The sequence below is a fragment of the Carcharhinus amblyrhynchos genome, chromosome 14 (genome assembly GCF_965287045.1).
Source record: "Carcharhinus amblyrhynchos chromosome 14, sCarAmb.v2.hapA, whole genome shotgun sequence".
Classification (NCBI taxonomy): domain Eukaryota; kingdom Metazoa; phylum Chordata; class Chondrichthyes; order Carcharhiniformes; family Carcharhinidae; genus Carcharhinus; species Carcharhinus amblyrhynchos.
Genome location: NC_137337.1, coordinates 62,045,055 through 62,071,077, shown reverse-complemented (window position 1 = coordinate 62,071,077; position 26,023 = coordinate 62,045,055). Strand labels below are relative to the sequence as shown.

The 26,023-nt window shown below is 42.2% G+C and overlaps 2 protein-coding genes across 2 annotated transcripts in view; one reads left to right on the top strand and one right to left on the bottom strand.

Annotated features, from left to right (window-relative positions):
* Nucleotides 1-17,698, bottom strand: part of dnajc17 (DnaJ (Hsp40) homolog, subfamily C, member 17) — a 167,854-nt gene extending 150,156 nt beyond the window's left edge. Inside the window, exon 1 of the mRNA XM_080202991.1 lies at nt 17,431-17,698. Coding sequence (XP_080059117.1) covers nt 17,431-17,505 — 75 coding nt within the window. The 5' untranslated portion in view covers nt 17,506-17,698. The remainder of the gene's footprint in view (nt 1-17,430) is intronic.
* A 233-nt stretch (nt 17,699-17,931) lies between these two features.
* zfyve19 (zinc finger, FYVE domain containing 19) overlaps nt 17,932-26,023 on the top strand; it is a 31,774-nt gene continuing 23,682 nt past the window's right edge. The window contains exons 1-4 of the mRNA XM_080202989.1: nt 17,932-18,150; nt 19,185-19,306; nt 19,992-20,045; nt 23,783-23,934. Coding sequence (XP_080059115.1) covers nt 18,097-18,150; nt 19,185-19,306; nt 19,992-20,045; nt 23,783-23,934 — 382 coding nt within the window. The 5' untranslated portion in view covers nt 17,932-18,096. The remainder of the gene's footprint in view (nt 18,151-19,184; nt 19,307-19,991; nt 20,046-23,782; nt 23,935-26,023) is intronic.

Here is a 26,023-nt window from a genome sequence, read left to right as displayed (position 1 = left end):
ACCCTCCGATCTGTATCATTTATTACCACAACAATTCTGCACTGTAGGGTTCTATGATATGATTCTATGAAACTGGTACTTTTAAACCCGTGGCACTGGGGCCCCGGGTGGGGAGGTGGAAGCAATGAACCTTTAGCACAAAACGGGCATTGCAAAATAATAATGACCACAGTTATCTTGATAAACTTAATGTTGCTGCTACTAATTAGAATTAAATATAAATGAATTCTAACCTGAAGAATTTACAATCCCTGGAGTACTGTTGCAGCTTTCCATGAAGTTTGCTGTTAAACTGTTCTGCCTCTGTTAATGCACATCTTTGGAAAACCGAGAACTGCAGTGTTACAGTGCCACCTGCTGGACTCAGCTTTATTACTTCCAACCTGATCCAGTTAAGAGCCAATCACCTATTAAGGTAATTTGTTAATCTTCCTTTGGCCTGTTAATCTTGGGACTGTTTTCCTATATAAAAGATGCTATAAGCATATACTGGTTGTTCCCAGAGAGAGAAGGATGCACCACTTCACAAAATAAATGCAAAGCCATGCGTCCACCATACACTCAGCTCACTCAGACAGATCAATGACAGACCTTTGACACTGTTGGTTTGGATAGACCGTCACCCTTGGTTTTGCATGAAGAATGGAAATGTCAATAAGATCACTGTATAAACAGGGAACACTCAGAAAGAAAGGTGTGTGTTTATATAGATACCAGACCCTGTAACCGGGAAGCTCGGAGCTCGACAGATATAGGCCTTTTATTTAGAGTACGTAAAAAAAATGAAAAATTAATTTAAAAAGTTTGATCCAAATTTCTACCCAGGGCGCCAACTTTGAATGCAACTGGTTTTTGAATCCTTCCTGATTTTGGGATGTCGTAAAAGGAATCCAATACCTATGCAGTGCTTTTCGTGACTACCTGCAACTCAAAGTGGTTTACATCCCATCAGAAAGTGGTCAGTATTGTAATTTAGGAAATGCAGCAGCCAATATGCAACACATAGCAAACCCTCACAACCAGCAATGTGATAATCACCAGATAATCTGGGTTTTTTGTGATGGCGATTGAGGGATTGATGGGGATAGTATAGAATTCTTAGCGTGAGGCCCTTCATTTTAATTTTACTATAATAAGTAGACTAGGTTAAGGTGCTATATCATCTTGGCCAACTTTGTTCTGAATGTAACATGATGGAAAACAGCAATGGACAGGCGGAATTATTTTAATACAACGGAGCTCGGAAAGGCAGCTTTTGTTACCTGATTTTGGATATGCAAAAGCAAGTTTAATAGGGCCGGTATGGAAGGAAATGGATTTGTTCATGGGCAGCAAGGCTGGAGAAGTCTCTCAAGCTGATAAAGAGGGGTCAGGTTGGGGCAGAGAATGATTCCTTTTCCCAATTAAAATGTGCAGCTACAAGCAATGACCTGTATTACTGGAACTGATATGGGTTAGGTTTCCTAGGTAATTGGGAAGGAACCTACAGGAGCATTGAGGTAATGATCTCCTTTTCCTGTTGACAGATGGAAAGTTATTGGCTAAGGTAAGAAAGTTTAATATTGAGTTTGGACTCTCCAGTCTGATTGACAAGGCTGAGCAGAATTTTTAAACAATTTTATAATTTTGAGCAGCATGGTTGCACAGTGGTTCGCACTGCTCCCCACTGGGCCAGGGACCTGGATTCGATTCGCAGCTTGGGTGACTGTCTGCGTGGAGTTTGCAATTCTCCCCATGTCTGTGTGGGTTTCCTCTGGATGCTCTGGTTTCTTCCCACTGTCCAAAGGTGTATGGGTTAGGTTGATTGACCATGCTAAATTGACCCTAGTTTCGGGGGGATTTGCAAAGTAAATACGTGGGGTTACAGGGATAGGGTGGGATTGTTGTTGGTTCAGGCTCGATAGGCCAAATGGCCTCCTTCTGTACTGTAGGGATTCTGCAATTCTATGAGCTTAGCTCAGAGAGGACAGTCAACCCTCATTGACTGTGTCTCCTTCCTGATGCATGCATTAATAAATAAATTCCAAGTGTATGTATTGGTTGAGTGAAGTCAACTAAATACGGGTCACCCCAGGGAGACACCTCAGAAAATTCCTCTTATTAGGAATGAATATTGACCAGGACACTGGATAACTTGCCTGCTCTTTTTCGACATCCTGTCATGGGATCTTTTACAACCACCCCAGCAGACAGGTGGGGCCTTGGTTTCCTGTCTCGTCCAAAAGATGGCACCTCCAACAGCATAATGCTCTCTCAGAACTACACTGGAGTGTCAGCCTTGATTCCTATGGTGAAGATCTAGAGTCTTGAACCCAGAGTTTTATGATTCAGAGGCAAGAGTGTGACCCACTGAACCTTAGCTGACATATAAAGAGAACCAGGTCATAATGTAAGAAGCAGCTTGGAGGTTTTAAGTGGGGTCTTAAATGTCTGAGTACTATGTTGCTTTTGATTCCTCATGTTCTCTCAATCACTGAATAAAACACAAGCCTAATGGGTATTAGGATCCCTACACAACTAGTTCCCAATCTCAATCGTGCCTGTGATGGTGGTATTGAGAAGAAGAGGCATGAGGGAGTACCTCAGCAGGCAAGCTAGCAGTCACCTTAATTATTGAAGGCACACTCTGAAAAGAAAGAGAAGCTGACAGAAAGATTGCAAATTGTACAGGAATAGGCTTCCAAAGGGGTGCTGGCGTAACTTCATGAATTTCAAAGATTACATTTGTCAAGCCTCATCCTTCACAAAAAGTATTGACACATTATTCTGCTCCAAACTTGTGTGTACTGTGTCATGAACAGTATCAGAAAAAAGGCTGATCCTTGTAAAGGTGATGCCCGTGTAACAAGGACATTAGTACTCTTACCATTATGCCAGTTGTTATCTCCAAGTTCAGCAATTTGTAATCTGAAGAACTTGGCATCACCAGAAACTAACATTTACCTTCCAACTCTCATTCATCCAATTTAACTGAATAGACCACCGTAGTATATCACTCAGAAGGCAGCTTATGGAGGGTGATCATTCTGCACTACACATCACACTAACTTGGGTTGAGTTTTCAAAGTAAAAATTACTGACAGTACTCAATTTTAAAAATAAATCCAGTTTTTGATAAACTTTATGTTCCATACATACACATTTTCACATTTCATGTCCCAATATCAATGTCAAACACTCCCACTACAGCTTAAATTAGAATAATTCCATTCGACTCAATACTAGCCTCTCAGATTTGGTGCCATTTGAGCAACAGGTGATGTTAATTTCGAATCCATTTCATACTGATCCCTCACGCTCAGTTAGAACCAAATTACAGCATCAAAACTCACTTCTCGGTCGGACCAAAAGATCCAGCAAAGGAGAGTTGATTTTGATGAGTAAAGACAGCATTCAAGCTCAGCCAGAATAGACTGCTAAGCCCACTCCAGTACATTATTCTTCTCTGCAAGCGAATACAAAGGGGTGATCTAATTGAAGTGCTAAAAGATAATTGTAACTTTAATTTTTTTTATGGTACGTGGTCGTCACTAGCAAGGTCTTAATTTGGTGCCCATCACCAATTGCTCCAGCGATGTTGATAATGAGCCTTCTTCTTGAACTGCTGCAGTACATCTGGTGTAGGTACACTCACAGTGTTGCTGGGAAGAGTGTTCCTGGGTTTTAATCCTACAACTATGAAGGAATGGTGATATCGTTCAAAGTCAGGATGGTCCATTGCTTGAAAGTGAACTGCAGGTGCTGGTGATCCCATGCATCTGCTGCTCTTGTCTTTCTAGGTGGTAGCGATTATGGATTTGAAAGTTGTTGTTGAAGGAGCCTTGGTGACTAGCTACAGTGCATCATGTTTATGACATATACAGCTGCCATTGTGCATCATGTGGTGGGTGAATGAGGTGCTATACCATCGGCCTGCTTTGTCCTAGATGTGATTGGGGAAACAGTAGATGAATTATTTGTCACTGAATTCCTCTGACCTACTCTTGAAACACACTATTTATATTGTTGGTCCACTTCAGTTTCTAGGCAATTGTGATTCCCAGGATGTTGACGGTGAGGGATTCAGTGAAGGTAACATCATTGAATGTCAAGGGGAGATGGTTAGATTCTCTCTTGTCGGAGATGGTCATTGCCTGGCACTTGTGTGAAGCAAATTTCAGTTGCCACTTGTCAGCCCAAGCCTAAATGCTCTCCAGATCTTGCTGACTATTGACAGATAATGCTTTAGTACCTGGGGATAAGATAGGATAACTACTTCTTTTAGTAGAGGAGTCCACAGCAAGGGGACATAAGTTTAAAATTAAAGGTCAGGTACTCAGAGGTGAAGGCAGGAAGTGTTTCTTCACATGAAGGGTGGTGGAAATCTGTAACTTTTTCCCCAAAAATCTGCCAACACTATGGATAAATTGAAAATGTCCTAAAGATTGTTGGGTACAGGTAATAGTGGACACGGAATCAAGGCAGGTAAACAGGGTTGAGGCATAGATCAGGCACAATCCAACTGAACGGTAGAAGAGACTCAAGATGAGGATTAACCTACTCCTGTTGCTATGTACATCCTCCTCAACATTCAAAGTCTCAGTTTAAACCTGACTGTTCATAACATTCTACTCTTGAACTGATTTGGGGGCCCCATCAGCTTTCTCAACACAATTATCACAATGTCATCGCCATTCCAACCTCAGCCATTTTGCTGAAACCCTTGTCCAAGACTTTGACACCTCTAACCCAACACGACCCAGTCCAATCCTTCAGTCTTTCTGAACATCAGTACATCAAAAACTGCTGTCCATGTCTTCCTTGAACCAAATCTCTCATAACTGAGGAACGTAGCTCTAAGATGGGACTAGGAGTAGGTAGTGAGAATATAAGAAACAGGAGGCAAAGCAGTCCACAGGGCCCACTAAACCTGCTCCGTCAGTGAATATACAATCAAGTCTGATCTTTGGCTTCAAATTCATTTTCCTGCCTTCTCTCCATATTCCTTAATTCCCTGAAAGATTAAAAATCTGTCCATCTCAACCCTGAAATATATTCAACAATAGAGCAACCTTTAACCCATAACTTTTGGAGGGAGAGAATTCCAAAGATTGACAATCATTCGAGTGAAGAAATTTCTCATCTCAGAACTAAGTTATTGGCTCCTTATCCTGTGACTGTGCCTAGGTTTTAGGTTCTCCAGCCAGAGTGAGCAACCTCTTTGTACAGTCTGTCAACTCCCTTCAGAATCTTGTATGTTTCAATGAAATCATCTCTCACTTGTCCAAACTTCAGGAGAACATGAATGCAAAATACTGCAGATGCTGGAGTCTGAAACAAAAACAGTCTAACAGCATCTGTGGAGAGAGAATAGAGCCACCATTTCAAGTCTGGATGACCATTCGTCAGGGACTATTGTCCAAATTAGAAAGTTCTTCATCATTGGACAACCCTCTCTTCCCAGGGACCAATCTAAGGAATTTTCAATGTACTACCGCATGTATGTAAGCATATCCTTTCTTAAATATGGAGACCAAAACTGCACACGGTATTCCAGATGTGGTGTCACCAAAGGCCTGAAAAGCCTTAGAAAGACTTCTATAACTTGAACTCCAGTTACCTTGCAGTAAAGGCAAACATGTCATCAGGCTTCCTAATTGTGTGCTGTACCTGAATACTAACTTTTCCCCTTCCTTGTACAAGTGCACCCAAGTCCTTCTAAACATCATCCTTTCCAAGTTTCATGACTTTCAAAAATAATCTGTTTTTCTATTATAATGAACAAAGTTAATAACCTCACACTTCTGCTATGGCAAGGAAGGGAGGGCAAAATTAAACTCCTTTATTTTTCTCACTCGCTTCCATAATCAAAGGTGTTTCAATTTTCAAAATAGGCTGTGGTACGTTTCCCCAAACCCTACATTTGTTAAGTCAATTTTAAAGCGCCTCGCAACGATCTCTAAGCTAAATCAGATGTATAATTTATTTATACATTCAAACCCAGGAGATGATCATCACGACAGCATCCACAAACACAATACACAAGGAGATAGGAAAGAAAGAGCTTTACAACTAGGAATAAGTTAAAGCAATAAAAACTCTAAAGGTATAGATATTAATTCATGTTGAGTGTCAAAGTCCAGCACATCAGAGTCCTCCGAGGATTCCATCCTGTAAAGCTCAGGCAGGTTCATCTAGCTGAGAGAAGGTGTTGTGAATTCCTTCAAAGTTGGTTATGACGCAGCCAGATGAGGTTGGTATACAGATACAGGCAACAGCATGAATTATTCAGAAAACCTTTGAGGAGGTTTAGACTTGAGACAGATTTTGTTGTCATCCTAGGTCCTGCTTTGGTGTTGACAGGTTGGATGTTAGCAGACTGCCTGGGAGTCCAGGAATGTAAAATTAAAACTTTCTTTCCAAAGCTTAGGTCATGTGGTGTTACCCATTAATGAGTTAGTTCCAGGTTAACAATCATTTTCTACATCTCTAGTCAAAATCCATTGCCCAATTTGAGTGATATATGGTGGCTATTAGTGCACTGTAGAATTCTATGATTCTAAAACAACCCTGTCTTTTTGTCCATAAAAAGCAGACAAATTTAATTAATTCAACAGCTGCCCTATCACCCCACTCAATCATCAGCAAAAAGCTGTTTTTGACAGGGCCATCAAGCAGCATTTACTTGCCTGCTCACTGGTGGTCTGTTTGGGTTCCACCAAGATCACTCAGCTCCAGGCCTTATTATCACCTTGGTGTAAATTTCGGAGGTGAAATGAGGGTGATTGCTCTTGACGCCAAGGTACTATTTGACCAAGTGTGGCATCAAGGAGTCCTGGCAAAATTGAATTCAATGGTTAATTGGGGGGGGGGGGGGGGGGGGCGGGGGGGGGGGGGGGGGGCGGGGGGGGGCGGGGGGGACTCTCAAAGGAAAATGGTTGTGGTTTTTGAAGGCACAAAGATCTTCAGCTGTTTGGTGAAAGATCTTCCCTCCAACACAAAGTCAAAAATGGAGATTTTCATGGATGACTGCAGTGTTCAATTCCATTCAGAAATTCTCAGATACTGAAGCAATCTATACCAGCATGTAGCAAGATTTGGACAGTATAGAGTCTTGGATGATAACTGACAAGTAACACTCGAGCCACACGGAAGGCATTGACCATCTCTGATAAGACAGAATCTAACCATCGTACCTCGACATACGATGGCACTACCTTTGCTGAATTCTCATCATTGACATTCTGGGAGTCGCAAAATCTAACTGGACTAGCCACATGCATACTCTAAAAGTACTGCAAATGACTCACCCCTGATTCCCCAAACTATATGCACTATAGTAGACAAGGCATAAGCCAGGAATGTGATGGAATACTCTTCAATTGCCTGATAAATACAGCTCAACAACATGCAAGAAATTCGACACCATTACTCAAGCGGCATCCCATTCAACATGTTAACCATCACCAGCATTCTAAAACATCCTCAAGGTGCACTGCAGCAGTTTGCCAAGGCTTCTTTGAGAGCATCTTACGAATACATGATTGTTACAGCTTAGAAGGACAAGAGCGTGGGAATACCACCAGCTCCAAATTCCCCTCTACAATAAACACTGTCTACTATCATTACCTAAACTGAAGCCTGGATGTCACCCTTCATTTTCTTATCTCCTAGTGCTTCATGGACCCTATTAAGTTAATTGATACCAATATATTATAAAAAACACTTACTTTGTTTTTAAAATACGCTGAAAGTGGCATGTATTTAAACCTTAGGGAAGAGGTTAGGGGAAAATCTAATAGGGGCATTCAAAATTTCAAGGGGGTTTGATAGATCAAATAAGGAGAAAAGCAGTGGCAAGGTTGTGTCATAGCCCCAACCATCTTCACCTACTTGATGAATGATCTTCCTTCCCTCCATCTGTAAAGGCAGAAGTGTAGTTGTTCACTGATAATTGTAGTGTTCAGTTCCAATCATCACTCCACAGTTACTGAGGCAGTCTGTGCCCTTGTGTAACAAAACCTGGGCAACATTCAGGCTAGGGGTGATAAGTAGCAGGGAACATTTGAGCCATATAACTGCCAGAAACTGATTATCTCCAACAATAAAGAATTTAACCCCTGCCCGTTGATTGCTGATCCCTCAGCTTGTGGGTGCAGCATGTAAAGGATGCCTGTCGCAATGGATGCAAAAGATCTCACAGCAGTATTCCAAAGAAGAGCAGGGCAGTTATCCCTATTTCCCTAGCCACAATTTATCCCTTAATCAACATAACAAAAAATCTGGTTAGTACACTGCCATTTGTGGGAGTTTACTGAGCTGCTGCATTGTCTGTATTACAACCATGATTACTCTTCAAACAAAGAATAATTGGCTTTAACATGAAAAGCATTATATAAGTGCAAAGTTTCTTTTTTTATGAAGTATCTTTCATGACCTCAGAATCTCCATGAACTTTAATTTTTTTTAAACTTGCAGCCACTGAAGTATCATAGGAAATGCAGAGCACAGTGGTGTGCCTGAAATAGCAGTGAGATAATGACCAGATATTTGTGATGTTGGTTGACAAATAAAGTTAAGGCCAGGAAACTAGAGAGGATTCCGCAGGTGCCAGGGGGTCTTTAAATTCAATCAAAGGGCAGACATCGCCACATAAAGTCAGTTTCCTGAATAGTAATAACTCGCACACAACTAGTGCCGCTCAAGTAGGAAAATGTCACAAGTGTTTCACTAAAGCGTACCAAAAGGATTGAAGATAATAGAGGCAATGATGAAACGTTTGGATAAAGAGGCAAGTTTTAAGCAAAGCCTTAAAAGAGTGAAAAAAGTAAAGGTGGAGATTTTTTAGGGAGGAAATTTCAAGTATTTGAATCTAGTTAGCATTGCCATAGAGGGTGAAGTAAATGGAATAAGGGATGTACACATTTAGAGAAATCTTCGAAGGTTGTAGGGCTGGAGGAGGTTATAGAGAATGGGAGGTTGAGGCCATGGAATGACTTGCACATGAGGATGTTGGGGGATGGATAGCTAATAACGATGATGTGGATGTGCCGGCGTTGGACTGGGGTAAACACAGTAAAAAGTCTGACAACACCAGGTTTAAGTCCAACCGATTTATTTGATAGTAAACTCACTAGCTTTCAGGGTTAGCCCCTTCATCAGGTGAATGGAGAGTTCTGGCCTCAGACAGAGCATATAAAGCATAGACAGTTTACAGGTCACTGATTAGAATGTGAATCTTTACACCTAACCTGCAGTTCAAGTCTTAAAGTGGCTGACAATGTGAGTGGAAGGAGCACTGATCACAGGTTAAAGAGATGTGTATTGTCTCCAGACAGTACAATAAGTGAGGTTTTGCAAACCCAGGCAAGTCACGGGGGTTACAGATAGTGCGACATGAACCCAAGATCCTTGTTGAGACCGTCCTCATGTGTGCGAAACTTGGCTATCAGTCTCTGCTCAGTGACTCTGCACTGTCATGTGTCGTGAAGGCCGCCTTGGAGAATGCTTACCCGAAGGTCAGAGGCTGAATGCCCATGACCACTGAAGTGTTCGCCAACAGGAAGGGAACAGTCTTGCCTGGTGATTGTCGAGCGATGTTCGTTCATCCATTGTCATAGCGTCTGCATGGTCTCCCCAATGTACCATGCTTCGGGACATCCTTTCTTGCAACGTATCAGGTAGACAACGTTGGCCGAATTGCAAGAGTATTTACCGCGTACCTGGTGGATGGTATTCTCACGTGTGATGATGGTATCCATGTCGGTGATCTGGCATGTCTTGCAGAAGTTGCTGTGGCAGGGTTGTGTGGTATTGTGGTCACTGTTCTCCTGAAGGCTGGGTAGTTTACTGCGAACAATGGTCTGTTTGAGGTTGCATGGTTGTCTGAAAGCAAGAAGTGGGGGTGTGGGGATGGTCCACTGTCTGGAGACAATACATATCTCTTTAACCTGTGATCAGAGCTCCTTCCACTCACATTATCAGCCACTTTAAGACTTGAACAGCAGGTTAGGTGTAAAGATTCGCATTCTAATCTGTAAACTGTCTGTGCTTTATATGCTCTGTCTGAGGCCAGAACTCTCCATTCACCTGACAAAGGGGCTAACCCCGAAAGCTAGTAAGTGTACTATCAAATAAATCGGTTGGACTTAAACCTGGTGTTGTCAGACTTTTTACTGTAGCTAATAACGGACAGTGAGCACAGGTTCACAAAACAGAACGGGTGTAATTCAGTTAGGACCTGAGCAACGAGTATTGGATGAGCCTCAGGTTTATGGAGAATGGGAGGTTGGCAAATACAGCTTTGGAACAGTCAAGTCTAGAGATAAAAAAAACATGAACGAGAGTTTCAGCAGCAGAAGAGCCAAGCTAGGAGCAGAGATGAATTATGTTATGCAGATGGAAGGAAGCAGTCATGGTGGTTTGGTGAATCTAAAACTAGGGGTCACATGGGTTGCCCATTTAACTCTCTGAGGGTTGAGTAAGTTTGGAATGCTCTTCCTGAAAAGGCAGTGAAAGGAGAGTCTGAATAATTTTAAGGCAGAGGTGGATTGATTCTTGCTAAGCAAGGGGGAGTGATAAGTTATTGAGGATTGGCTGGATGCAGATTTGAGGTTGCTATCAGATCAGTCATGATCTTAATAAACGATGCAGCAGGCTTGAAGGACCAAAAGGCCTACTTCTGTTCCTTTTTCATATCATTTTCATTTTCAGATAGGGAAAGAGGTTTAGTGCCAGCTGATACTGAAGTTGTGATCAATCTGGTACAAACAGAGATTCTGCCTCTGGGAGGAGGATAGCATCAGTGATAATTGATCAAAGTTTGTGGTGGAGACCAAAAACAATGGCTTAGGTCACCTCAATGATTAACTGGGGGCAATGTGAACCCATTGAGGTCTGAATATCAGACAAACGGTGGTGGCGTGAGGTTGTGTAGAGGCACAGTTGGGCATTAGGTTGTGTAAATATTGCATGACATGACATGCATATGATGCTGTCAGAATGACAGGAAGAGAAGCCATTATCTAGTGATTTCTCTGTCTATGACTGGAGTGGCAGGAATGGTTAATGAGGGAAGTCCCATGCATCTAGACAATGGAGGATAGGCATTGGAAGAGAATGGTGTAATTGGCTGCAAAATGTTGCAGAGCATTCAAGAAGAACATGGAAGGATAATCCAAATACAAAATTAGTCACTTGTAACTTTGGTTACGATGGTTTCAGTGCTGTGGCAGGGGCAGAAACTTGATTGCAGAAATTCAAATATGGAGTTGCACTAAAGATGGGCACAGATCTGAAGCTAGAATAGTTCATGACTTTGAGAGCAAAGTAAGGTTTGAGATAGATTTGTGGTATACAAAGACAGAATAGTCAAAGCTAGGCTTGTTTGTGAAAAGGGTGAAGAAGGCTGTTCTGAAAAAGTTGAGGATGGGCGAGTATTTGAGGATAGAACACAATTAATAAAATCAGCTAATGTAGGGGTTCAGGAAAGGAAGTTGTGTAGTCTACAGCTAGTGGGAATAGAGGAGAGAGCAGGGTGAGGAAAGGAGAGTGTGTCATGGACAAGATCAGTGCAAAAAGGGTAGGAAAAGAGATGAGTTAGAAACTCATGTCTTCAATAATAACTGTGAGGACCTCATAGACTTACATAAGACAAGGAAGAAGTCTGAATTGGTGTTAAACGCAGCTGAATGATGGACTCAGTCTTACAGGCAAATAAATCTATGCACTCTTCACATTTATTGTTGAAGATTTGAGTGCAGAGAGTTACAGAGAATTAGAAGCAAACTTATTCAGGCATTCTACCTATTCCCTCTCTGGTTTTACCTTTCACATTTTTGTTTCATAGAATGATTATAGCAGAAAAGAGGACCATCATCCCTGGAACTATTCTCTAATATCTTCATATCCTTTCTGAAATGCACTGCCCATAATTGCACACAATATTCCATTTGATGCAAATCAGTTTTTTTAATAAAGGTTCACCATTGCTTCTTTGTATTTGTACTCTATGCCTTTATTCGTAAAGCACATGATTCATTGTGACTCATTAACTGATTTCTCAACCTGTTCTGTTATCTTCTATGATTGATGTGCAAATATCCCAATGTTCTGCTGTACTATTATGATCCCAGCTCAGCAGATCGTAACTTTTTTTTTTGTTCAGAGACATGGATGAACAGAATCACAGGACTGTCAATTAACTTTTAACAAAAGAATTAATCTTTTCTTACTAATGTTTAATTATAATGCACTATTCCATCATCCCAGCTAGGCTTTTACAGATATACACAGATTTATAAAGGTAACACAAGTTTCACAATTATCTTATATTCTTAATGCTCTACGAGCACAGTCCATGTAAATTAATAGGTGAAACGTGGTCAGAGTCACCACACACTGAAACCAAGCGGCAAATGTCACCCAAAACAACTTCCATGGATGCCTCAACAATCCTCCTCAAAAAATGCTTGTTACACTGTGAGCCAACTAGTCTCACTGGAACCCTGATTTCCACATGTAATTTGTAAACTCCACTCTTGGAAGCTTGGAATCTTCCCCCAAACAATATTTTCTCTCAAATGCCTTCACCAAGGATCACACCCAGAATTTCAACCTTTCCCTTCAATATTCCTCTGCCCTAGAGCACCACGTATATTAAAACTTTCTCACAATCTGTCAGGGATCTAGCCACACTAACTGAACACTATTGCTTCGTAGGCAGTGTTAAGATGTCACCAACCTTAGGATTACTTTGGCTGTCTGGCTTCTTGCAGCTGTTTTTAACTGGGAGTCTCTCTCTGCCCATTTCCTGAATTTCAGTGAACAGTATCTTTCCCTATTTCCTGTCATTTGTCTCTTTCACCTCAGTCTTCCTGCAACTTTCTGTTCTTTAACTTCTGGGACTTACTTTCTGCCCCTTATTTTATTGTCCTGCCAGTACTGGCAGTTTCTGTGAAAGCTGCATTCTTCACAGTTACCTGGTTCCAACTGAACTCAAATGTTTTTACTTTTCAATGTGATCCTCCGGCTGCTAAACAACAGTGTAGTTTTTTTTAAGAAAGATTGTAATTATTTTTACACTGTTATTTATAATGCAGGAAAAGTTGAAAGTGAAACTAAACTATAGCCATGCTGACAGCCTTTCTTAGCACACAAATGCAGAGACACAAATGAATAGATAAGCAAGTGGTGAGAGGTTATCAGAGGTCGGTGGGAATGCGGATGAGATTACAATCAGATCAGCTGTGATCTTATTGAATGACAGATCAGGCTCAAAGGATCGAGTGGCATCCTTCTGCTCCTAATTCATATGTGCCTCATGGTGACTGTATTCCAAGATCTATCATTTGCAAATTTTGAATTTCTGTCCTCCCCAGATAATACATGTGGTGCACTAGGACAGAGGAATATTGCAGGAAAAGGCTGAAAACCTGTGCATGGATCCTTGGTGAAGGCATTTGAGAGGAAACACTGTCTGGGGGAAGATTCCAAGTTAAGGTCATTAATATATGCCAAAAAAACCACAGTACTAACCCTGGCAAACACCTTCCTTCAGAGTGAAAATCAACTGTTCACCACTGCTCTCTTTCTCCTGTCACTCAGCTGACTTTGTATCTATGTTTCCCCTGTCCCTTTTATTCCATGTGCTTCGACTGTGCTGGCAAACCTACTACATTGCACCAAACATCTTTTGGAATTTCATATAAACTGATTTACCCTGTTACCTCATTCATGACAATGGGTCAACACTTGAAACAATAACCTGTGTTTCCTTGTTACCAATGTTCAGAAACCTGCTATTTATGGTCAGCATCTTAGTTTTAAATTAAAGGAAGCAGACATATTGCAGGTGACATATTGGTCTGTGACTTCCAAGCTACCCCGGGTTAGATTTTTGGAGTATCCCAAAGATGCACTTGGGAATCTCTCGAGGAAGATGCCAGGTAAGGAGTTGCATAGTATTTGCGCAGAAGTGCAAACTTTCACCCACACAAAACCCCCTGACTGACCCAACCAACCACCCCCCCGAAGAGCACTTACGTACCTATTAATTTTTTTCTCATTCCTGGGGCTCTCTCTCTTTCTGATGCTAGTCGGAAGTTACGGCCCAGAATTACAGTATTTTGTTGGGGTCAGTGAAAATAAGTAAGACCAGCATCAGAATAAAATATATTTACAAGCAAGTTCCAGTAGCAGATCAACACAACAAATGAACTAGCAATTAAATATACATTTTAATGAAATGGGAGCTTCATTGTGATTGTATTTTGGTAAGAATAGAGAGACAATAAAAAATAAACGGAAAAATTCTAAAGGAAGCAAAGGGATCTGGGTACATGTCATTGAAGGTGGCAGGACAGGCCGTGAGCATAGTTTTTAAAAAATTTTTATTCCAATTCAATCAAATCAAATCCAATTCAGAGTCTCAACAAGTTGAGATCCAAGCTCACAAGACAGGGCTCTCACCTCCTGTCTTGGGCTTGATCTACATGATCCATGCTGATTGGAGTAGGCATTGCACCTCCTCCAAGGCTTGATCTCATTTGCATCTTAGCCAAAAGGCCGAGATGCCACTTTTAAAAATTGCTTTAAATGAAGCTAAAATGTAACCTAATGACTTCAACCAAGTACAGCATGTCGATACTACACTTGATCTTAGCCAAAAGGCCATGAGCATAGCTTTTTTAATTTCAAAAATGTACTTCATTCATAAAAACTCTCAACTAAACCATTGCAAAATGACAAATCCAAAAATTACAAACAGTGCAAAGAAAAAGTCATTTTTACAACGCTATACAATGCTTATTTACACATTACATTCATTACATTTCAAAACTTAAACTATATACATACATCAGATTTTACTGTGTGCTGTTATTTTTCAGTTTAGCACACAGTTACGAAGGCAGAGAATATTCTGCAGTTACTGGGCCTTCAATCTGCCTCGGTTGAAAGGCTTTACACTGTGGCCTTTCCCCATTGTGCCTTTGCACGACTGCCCCAAGCTTGAGCACGTCCCTCAGCAAGTAGTCCTGGGCCTTGGCATGTGTCAGTCTGCAACACTTGGTCGAGGACAAATCTTTCAAATGGAAGATCAACACGTTTCGGGCAGACCAAAGTGCATCCTTCACCAAGTTGACGACCCTCCAGCAGCGGTTGATATTTGTCTCGGTGTCCACCCCTGGAAACCGAGCTGCTCGGGACGAACTTCAACAAATACCACCGCATCTTACTCCAGACCTTCTTTGCAAAGGCACATTCACAAAGAATTGTGCGACTGTCTCATCACCCCCACAGCTGCTTCGAGGGTAGCGTGCGGTGATGTTGAGACCTCAAGCATGCATAAAGGATCTGACGGGGAGCACCCTTCTCATCACCAGCCAAGCCAGGTCTTGGTGCTTATTCGTGAGTTCTGGCGATGAGACATTCTGCCAGATGACACTGACAGTCTGCTCAGGGAATCATCCGACAGGATCCACCATGTCTTTTTCTCTGAGGGCCTCAGGGACATTACGTGCTGACCATTGCTCGATCACCACGTGGTCAAAGGTGAGTTTGCAGAAAAATTTCTCCATGAAGGACAGGTGCTGCGGTATGGTCCAACTACTTGGAGTGTTCTGTAGCAATGTAGCAAGACCCATCCACTGCAACACTTGGGACAGGTAGAATGTCAAAAAGTAGTGGCACTTGCTGTTAGCGAACTGAGGATCTACACACAGCTTGATGCAGTTGCACACAAAGGTGGCCATCAAGATGAGGGCAGCATTGGGAACATTTTTCCCTCTGTTCTCTGGAGATTTGTGCATTGCTTCCCTCCGGACACGATCCATCTTTGATCTCTGGATAAATTTGAAGATGGCCTGAGTCACTGCTGCTGTGCAGGATTTGGGGTTAGGCTAGACCTGCACCATGTACAGCAACAACACGGACGGTACCTCGCAGCAGATAACCAGGTTCTTTCCGGTGATAGAGTGGGACCATTGCTCCCACAAGCTCAATTTCTGCCCGACTTTGGCGATACACTCTTCCCAGTTTTTGGCACATGCCCCTGCCGCTCCAAACCATATCCCCAGCATCTTCAGGTAGTCTGCCCTGACAGTGAAGGGGACAAAGGATCTGTCAGCCCAGTTCCCAAAGAACATGGCCTCGCTCTTGCCCTGGTTTACTTTGGTTCCTGAGGCCAGCTCAGGCTGCTCACAGACTGCGAGTAGACGAAGGGTCCGAGCAGAAGACAGCCACGTCATCCACGTACAGGGAGGCTTCGACCTGCATGCCTCCACTGCCTGGGATTGTAACCCCTTAGATGCCTGGGTTGCTTCTGAGGGCCTCAGCAAAGGGTTCAATGCAACACACAAAAAGGACGGAGGAGAGAGGGCAGCCCTGCCTGACTCCAGACCTGATCTGAAACCTGTCTGATTCCGACCCGTTGACTGAAACTGCCCTACTGATGTCTGTGTAAAGCAGTTGGAATCAATTGCGGATTCCCTCCCCAAAGCCCATTTTGGAGAGCACATCCACCATGTAGCTGCGCGATATTCTGTCAAACATCTTATCCTGGTCAAGGCTGATGAGGCAGGTACCTACCTGCTTTTCCTGCATGTAAGCAATCGTATCCCTGAGAGGCGCGAGGCTATCCAAGATCTTCCTGCTAGGTACAGCACACGTTTGATCACTGACCCCAGAGCAGACATGACCTGGTTAGCGATGACCTTGGCTAGAATTTTATAGTCTACATTCAATAGTGAAATGGGAAATTTCTAATTTCTTCAAAAGGCCGTGAGCATAGTTAATAAAGTACACAATATCCTAGTCTTATTAATTGGGCATAGGATACAACTGGAGCATCACATCCCTTTCTGGATCCACATTTAGGAAAGATATGAAGGCATTAAGAGCGCAGAAAAGATTTACAAGGTTCCAGGGATAAAGAGCATTATTTATGTAGATCGATCGAGAAGTTGAGACTGTTTTTCTTGGAAAAGAGAAGGTTGTGAGGAGATTTGACAGAAGGTATTCAAAATCTTGAGGGGGCTGGGCACAGTAGATAGGGAAAATCGGCTTCCACTGGTGGAAGGGAGATTTATGATAATTGGCAAAAAAAAATGAAGACACCAGCAAAAACATTTTCATCTACTAAGCGGATAAGATCAAGACTGTGCTGCCTGAAAGTGTGGTGGCGACAGGTTCAAGCATTCAACAGGAGACTGGAAAATATTACATGAAAAGGAAGGCGACAATAGATAAATTGCTCATTCGCAGAGCCGAGAAGACAGGACGGGCCGAATAACCTTTTTCAGTGCTGTAACCATTCTGTGAATCTGTCTCTGCCGGCTACAACAAAAGGAGCAATTTTAAATGATACCTTCTGACAGACAGCACAAGACCCGGCTTCAGTGTCAATGACTGGAGCTAGCGGGGATTTCAAACCATTAACAGACATTTCCTCACCTCTTTACCAGTGGCATCCTCACTGACTTCCAGCAGCGAGTAGAGGTCTAACTGCAGGATTTCCTTAGCTGCCATTTTCCCCACAGTCACTCAGAGTAACCGAAACCCGAGTTTCAGATTCTGGCTCTTCCTTTCAACCTGATTCCAAACCAAACTCAGGCCTCTCAAATTCGTATTTCACCTTCTCACCCCAAACACACGGGCCCAGCCAGCCGCGACGCCTACTGGGGATGTAGTTCCTGCGGCTTCGACTCTCTCGTCAGTCAGCTTCATGCCCTCCCCAGAAAGGACTACAACACCCAGAAAGCATCGTAGCATCCGCGGAGCGCTCTGGGATTGTAGTCCATTCGGCCTCCAGCCTGCGGCCATCAAGGACCGCGATGCGCACTGGGAGCTGTAGTTCCCGCGGCTCCAAATCCCGAAGGTGTGCGCGATTGCCGCGGGACGGAAAGACTACATTACCCGGCGTGCATTGGGGGTTGAGCTGCTTCCGGTTGGGACCCTGCCGTTGGGAGAGTGAAGGCTGAGTTCGCTGATGAACGCAACTGGGATGATGTGCAGTATTGGAGAGTCGGATTGGGTATAAAGTGACTCAAAGTAGTCAGACTATTTCTTTAAACGTTATATCACATTTTTTTATGAGGTGTACAGCATCACGGATTGAAGATGACTGGAAGATGTTATGGCTGCGCGTCTAAATTCACTCTCCTGAGGAAAGAGGTAAGTTCATGTTTTCCCAGCTCAAGCAGTAAACACCTCTGTCTGTTGTGTGAAACTTTACTGGAACATCTCGGGTCAGCTCCACCAGTGATTCAGTCTCTCCCGCTGTCTTCTCATTATTAAACTACTCAAAACATTGAAGAGTCATTATACAAATATATGTAGGTGGCGTGGCCATGCCAAAATGCTCCTTAGTGCCTCAAGATGTGTAGGTTAAATGGATTAGCCATGGTAAATGTGTGGGGTTACATGGATAGGCTAGGGCAGAGGATTCTGTCAAAGAGTCGGTGCAGTCTTGATGGGCCAAATGGCCTCTTCTGCACTGTAGGGATTCTATGAGAATCACTGTATTTGTCAAATTAACTAATAATTGTTTTCTAGTTAAATTCAAAGGATGCTGATGGTGTGGAACCACAACATATCTTTTTATTGTGTCTCAATGTGGAAAACGTGGCAGTTCATTAAGAGAGAGAGAAAGGAAGGTCTTGGTTGAAAGGTTTTTTTTGTTTAAATGAGGAAGAGGCTGAGAATTCGAGAGCCGGAACTGCTGAGGGCTGTGCCACCAGGAGGGGAGAGAAGAGGAGGGGGAGGGGGGTAAATTGGGAGAAGATGCAGAATGTATTTGGAAAACAGAAGAATATGCTTTGGACTGTTGGGCTAGATAAGGTCACAGATTGAGAGCTGGGGGGAGGTTGAGGACATGGAAGATCTTTGTTATGTAAAAATAATATTAATGATGATATTGAAATTAATGAAGCTAAAATAAATTCAATACCTTAATACACTGGGAAACAAGCTGTAACTCATTGAGGATGGAGATGGATGGGGTATGTGCACCATGATGTACGTGATTATGTTTGGATATTGGAGGTTAACATCGAGAATATTGGAATATTTGAGTTTAGAGATAGCAAAAGCACAATTGACTGGCTCCTTACATCCTTTCTTGAACAAGGGTGTAACATTTGCAATTCTCCAGTCCTCTGATGCCATAACTGTAGGAATTTAACTAAAGTTTTGTTTTATTTTGGCAGCTTGGGTGCAAGAACTGTGGCCATGCATATTGTTCATCATGTCTCAGCTACAGCACTTTGGTCCCTCGCTGTGGAAATACACAGCAAAAAGTCTGCAGACAGTGTCATGGAATCCTCACAAGGTATTCAAAAGTTAATGAGCAGCACGCGCATGTACTAACAATCACATTTATCCATGACAAAATAAAATCTGAACAGTCAAGAAAGTTAATGAACTGACCTCTTATTCATAGTGTCACCAGAGCAAAAGTTAATGATATCACAGCAGAGAGGGACACATAGAGAACTGAAATGAGTTCACTGTGCTGAACTTGGGAACTTAAAGTTGTATTATTAGTCTCATCACTTGATGGCACAGACAGGGCGAAGCAAGAAATTAAACAATGTGCCTTCAGCTTGTCAATGCTAAAGATTCCGTTTCATCGAAGCATCCTATAGCCACTGAACTTCATGCTATGAGGCCGTTGGCATGGCAGTGCATTGTGAATGAGTTAAATAGTGTTTATCTTTAAATTGCATGTGCACCCGTTACAGGCAACCTAGCTCTGTTTTGGGTAGATGTATCAGTGTGCTGAACCATGTGTGTTTAGACACGTGCCTCTGACTGCTCTGCAGATGTTGATTTTGCCTTTCTGCAATGAAGGGGTGACACTTCCTCACACACAGACAAGGTTAGCAATACTGTAAGAGAAAGGCTATTGCTCATCCTTCCAGCTGAGAAGTAGTACATTAATGTGGAGAGAAATGAAAGCAGAATAGTGAGAAAGGAGGATTTTTTAAAGAGAATACTTGTTCATTCTTTCACAGATCTGGGAAACAAGACAGTGCTGCAAGGTGGTCTCCACCAGAGAACTACAAAAGGTGAGTAGTTAATTAAAAGATCAACTCTAGATTGGTAGGTTGTATTTTTTAGTAGCAGTAGACACTAAATGATTGTAGTGTCTACTTTCTCCAACGCAGTGTAAATTGTGAACTACACAACCTTTATCATAAGGAAGGTAGTAACATCTGAAGGGTATCATTGAATGATTAGCTGACAAAGGAACAGTAGTGGGGCTGCACAGTGCTTAGCACTGCTGCCTCACAGTGTCAGGGACCCAAGTTTGATTCCAGCCTTGGCTGACTGTGTGGAATTTGCATGTTCTCCCTGCATCTGTGGAGGCTACCTCCAGGTGCTTCAGTTTCTTCCTACAGTCCAAAGATGTGCAGGTTAGGTGGATTGGCCATGCTAAATGGCCCCTTAGTGTCCCAAGATGTATAGGATAGGGGGATTAGCAGGGTAAATGTGTGAGAATGCAGGGATAGGTTGGGGGGTGGGCCTGGGAACAATGCTCTGTTGGAGAATTGGTGAAGAGTCAATGGGTTAAATGGTTTCCTTCTGTCCTGTAGGGATTCTATGATTCTAGTAGACTTTCCAGAACGTTGATGGATTCTCCCATTTAGTGTTCAACTGAAAAAGGTTTACGATCTATTTTGACGTGATCTTGTGTAACATTAGACCAGGTTTTGATTTGCATAATTATAAATACAAAAAAGAAGTCAGTGTTGAAGAGATGGATAAGCATTGGCTTTGCACTGCAGTCACTTGCCCTGAAGGCACTTGACTCTGTTCTCTTCAAATATCGAAATCGGCTGATGACAACGTTTGAGTCTGGCTAAGGTATTTTATCCCATGAGGGTTGCCTCTGAGGTTGACTTTCAGATTGTCTTTAGATCTAAGTTTGGGACATCCTGTGGTGAGGATTCCATTAATCAGTTAGCTATTGAACAAACAAAACAAAACACAAAAAAAGGTGACACTGCTCACCACTGGCGCTTGGAATGTGCGCACGCTTTTGGATACACTATAGCAGAAGCACGAGCTGCGCAAGTCCAGGGCCACCAGTGCAACAACTACAGTGTCTACACAAGTCTGTCCAATATGTGCGAAGACATTCCATGCCTGAATTGGCCTGATCAGTCATCTTCGGACACACTGCAACCACCTCAAAATGGCTACTGGTGTCGAGGTCCTCATTGATGACGATGAACGAACAACAGCTATTGAGTAGTGCCTGTGATATATTAGAATCCTCCATGTGAGTCACATGACCAATCCAGCAAAGCTGAGCTCTGATCAGCAAGCTATCAATACCATGTATGCAGCTTCGTAGAAACTTTGGTGTTCGGAAAATTTTCCTGCCACCTGATGTTGCAGATACATCTCTATGTCGAAGACGGAATGCTTCTAGTTGCTTAACGTGATGCTGATAGATTGTCTAAATCTCGCAAGCATAAAGAAGTGATGTAAGAACCACTATCTGTATTCATTGTTAACTTATTTTCTGAGTAATACTCCTTTTACCTGTCTTTTATCCCTATCCCTATTAAAAATTGTTCAGTGGAAATGGATGAGCTGTGTGACCTAGCAAGGTGTGAATGCTGAAATCTGGAGTGTTTTACACAATCTTCAACACCAGGTGTATCCTTTCACTTCCTTTGCCCTTGCTACACACCATGTGTATAATTTATTTCAATAAGATAGATTTTGTTAATTAGAAAATGATTCTCTTAGTGCTTCAGACAGTTTATTAATTTCTCTCAAAAATCTAAATAATTAATTATATTTGGCTTTAACCTTTGTCACCTTTTAACATTCTTGCCCTTGGTGTCTCCTTTGATTTTTTTTCCATTTCTAAAACAGCTTTCACAAAACTGGAGGGAAATTCTCTCATCCCACCTGCCACAGGAATCATAGCGGGCAGGCGGGTGGACCATGCAAAGGTCCATTGAACTCCAATGGGATTCGCTGGTTTTGTGGCTGGAAAATCCCACCCCTGATTAATCTTTCAGTATTTCACTGCTCAACCACTCTTCAGTCTGTCGCAGAACTTGCCTGCTATTCTTATGGCTGGAGAGATTCTGCTCACATATCTTTCACTTCCTAGACCTGTTACAAGAAAGGAAGCTTGTACCTGAGACTATTTTTCCCTTGTGTTACTTTTTACCCTTCCCAAAATGGATTTGACCTGTGTCCTCTATAGTTGGGATTGTGAATTGAATAACTTATTTGGCTTCTTTGACTCTGTAGTTTCAGCTTTTAGCTGAATCCTGTTGGTAATGTGACCAACAGGTAACTATGGGATAAGGATAGTACAGTCTTTTGGGTTGGAAATGTGCAAGAGGTAAATGCCTCAACTTAACACCAATCATTTCTCCGTTGCTCTCTTCTTCCCATCTTCCCTTCCTGCTTCTCCATAATGATATTGAAACTCAACAACATTGGAGATTCAGAACGAAAGTCTTAGGAGAGGGTGTACAACTGATTAGTCCATGTTAATTATTTTTGGGTTTTTTTCTCGCTGTTCCCCCATAGCCAACCACTGAACCCAGAGAAGGAGGCTTTTCAGCCCACTGTGCTTAAACCAGCTCTCCAAAAGAACTAACAATTAATCCCACTCTATTGCTCTCAATAACACTACAGAGTTTTGCTTTTTTGGTCAATATCCAGTTCCCTTTTGAAAATTCCGATTGGTCTTCTTCCATCATCCTTTCAGACAGTGCATTCTGAATCATAACAACTCATTGTGTAAAACAACATTTTCCTGATCCTCCCACCCAACTCTCTGGCTTTTTGCTAACTACTTCTGTGTCCTCAGGTTAGTGACCCTCATGCCAGATCAATTTCTCCCTGTCTACTTTATCAAACCTTCCCTTATTTCTGTTCATTACATCCATTCTATCCTCAAAACAGAGAGACTCGTATAATATGGGTTCAGTGGTTAAACAGATAAGTCCACTTACAGTAGGGTTCTTTCTGTGTGCCAATAATAGTATAATGAATCACTTTCCTAAAGGTGCCATTTGATACATGCTTGGTTTAGGAGACCCAAAGAAAGGAACTTTTTTTCTTCATTCTGTCCTGAAAGTATTGATCCCTGCTGGTGAATGGTTCCCATTAATGGTGGCAGTTCTGTCTAGTCTTTGTATGTGAGCAGCTGTGAGTCTGGCAGGCAGTTTGGTCATGGGTGGCATTTTAACTGAATACAGTTGTCCTCGTACATTCTCGTAAGTAAACTTTTCAGCAAGGTCATTCAATAACAGTTAGAATTAAAAATTGTGTAGGCTTTCCCAAGCCACTGAGCTCAAGAACACATGGTGCACTGGTATCTTCACAATTCAAAATCATCTTTCCCAGTTTGTACAATGCAATACATTCACCCAATGTGGGTTGCTGAACATTGCTAATTTATCTTTAAAAGACTCAAAGCTTGGTACAATTATTAATATCATTACCCTAATATCCTTTTCACCATTTTTCCTGGCCATTATACTGTACAACTGGCATGGAGAACTGTTGTCATGCCTTTACTGAGCATTATTATAGTCAGATGTATTAGAAAATCTCCTACTTTACAGGGAATACTACTTCGTTGCTTCCAAGTGCCAATGGAACTGGTGTAACAGCACTGATGCCAAGAAGGTCTTGAGTACTAACTGCTGACAATTTGAGCCTTTTGTGGATGTGGTATGTGTCTTTGAACAAATGAACAGTCTGTGTAGACTATTTCTCTTATGATAAAACCCCTTTGAAGCTTTTCTCTGGGTCTTTGATCTAGGCGAGTGGCTGCTTTCGAGGCTAAACAGCAGGAACAAACTGCAAGGGTGGCTAATCAGGCACCAAACATAGCCTCAAAGTACCGAGGTCTGTCCAAAGAGGACCGAGCCATTGCTGAACGACTGGAGAAGCTAAAGGAGGAAAGCAAACCAAGTGAGTACCATTGTTAATTACTAGAATTATTGCACTAAATGTAATGGAAGTCAAGGAAATCTCTGAATATCTCTATAAATATTTTGTAGAACCTCTGGTTAAGCTTGGTATATCCTCACATCTGGATCAAAAGATTATAATTTCCTTACTCTGACATCAAAGTAAGTCATTGTATATTCAGCAAAAAGGTGAGTTGCTGTATGGTGCAAACCTTTTTGTGTGCGTGTGCAATGCCATTTTAACAATGTTGGCAGTAAGAAAGCTGCGTTAGCAGAGACTTGTGACCCATGACTGTCACTTTCCCTGATTTCTACTTCCAGTCTTTGCCTAGTCTTATTGACTGTAAGATATAGAAGAAGAGTTAGGCCATTCAGCCCATCAAGTCTGTTCTGCCATTCAATCGTGGCTGATTGAGTTTCTCAACCTCATTCTCCCACTTTATCCACGTAACCTTTCATTCCTGGGATCATTCTTGTAAACCTCTCCAGGGCCAGCGCATCCTTTCTTGGACACGGTGCCTAAATTTACTCACAATACTCCATTTGTGGTCTGACCAGAGCTTAAAAAGCCTCAACAGTACGTCCCTACTTTTGTATTTTAGTCCTCTCAAAATGAATGCTTCCATTGCATCTGCCTTCCTAATTACCAATTCAACCTGCAAGTTAACCTTAAGAGAATCCTGTACTGGGACTCCCAAGTCATTGGGCATATTGGAGACTTGCATTTGCACTGTCACCAGTGGTAGCTTTTGGAGGGAAGAAATCTCTGCACTTATGTCTCTTGTCAGTGATACCTGCTATCTTTGGTAAACAATCAAAATAAAATCCCACCAGTGGGGACAAGGAATCAATAGCCTGGAGGATTAGAAACCATCTCAATCCAGTAAACACATTATAAACCAAAACGTTTTACAAGGAACATAATTAGACTTTTGTTTTTCAAAAAACACAATTCACAAATAACTATTCTCAACTGGCTGTTTGGGGCCCAAGAGAATGTATCTAGTCTTTCAAATCAGTTTTGTAACTAGTGGATCTCTCAGAGCTTTACACATGCTGGTTTGGGAGTTTTGTGAGCAGTGGTTTGCAGAGACATAAAGGGATTTGAGAAAGGAATAAGGGGAAATCATTTTGAGTGCTATAAGGCTAGGTAACCAGAGGATTTAAACAGATTTAAGGTAATTTGCAAAAGAAACAGAAGTTGATGTGGCAGGGATTACAATGCTTAAAAGGGTGGTGGAAGCAAACTTAATAACTTCCAAAAGGATATTGTATAAATAATTAAAGAGAATAATTTTACAGGGATTAAGGAAAAGGACAGGAGTGTGGGACTAATTGAAAGGTCTTTCAAAGAATCAGTAAGAAGTCTTAGAACACCAGGTTGAAGTCCAACAGGTTTATTTGGTAGCAAAAGCCACTAGCTTTCGGAGCACTGCTCCTTCATCAGGTAAGTGGAAGTTCTGTTCACAAACAGGACATATAAAGACACAAACTCAATTTACAAAATAATGGTTGGAATGCAAGTCTTTACAGGTAATCAAGTCTTAAAGGTACAGGCAATGTGAGTGGAGAGAGCGTTAAGCACAGGTTAAAGAGATGTGTATTGTCTCCACACAGGATAGTTAGTGAGATTTTTGCAAGCCCAGGAAAGTCGTGGGGGTTACAGATAGTGTGACATGAACCCAAGATCCCAGTTGAGGCCATCCTCGTGTGTGGAACTTAGCTATCGGTCTCTCCTCAGCGACTCTGCGTTGTCATGTGTTGTGTTAGGCCACCTTGGAGAACGCTTACCCGAAGATCAGAGGCTGAATGCCCGTGACCACTGAAGTGTTCCCCAACAGGAAGAGAACACTCTTACCTGGTGATTGTTGAGCGGTGTTCATTCATCTGTTGTCGTACTCTCACTTACCTGACGAAGGGGCAGCACTCCGAAAGCTAGTGCCTTTTGCTACCAAATAAACCTGTTGGACTTTAACCTACTGTTGTAAGACTTCTTGCTGTGTTTACCCAATCCAACACTGGCATCTCCACATCAAAGTGTTAACACAGGCATGATGGTCCAAGTTGCCACCTTCTGTGCTATATCATTC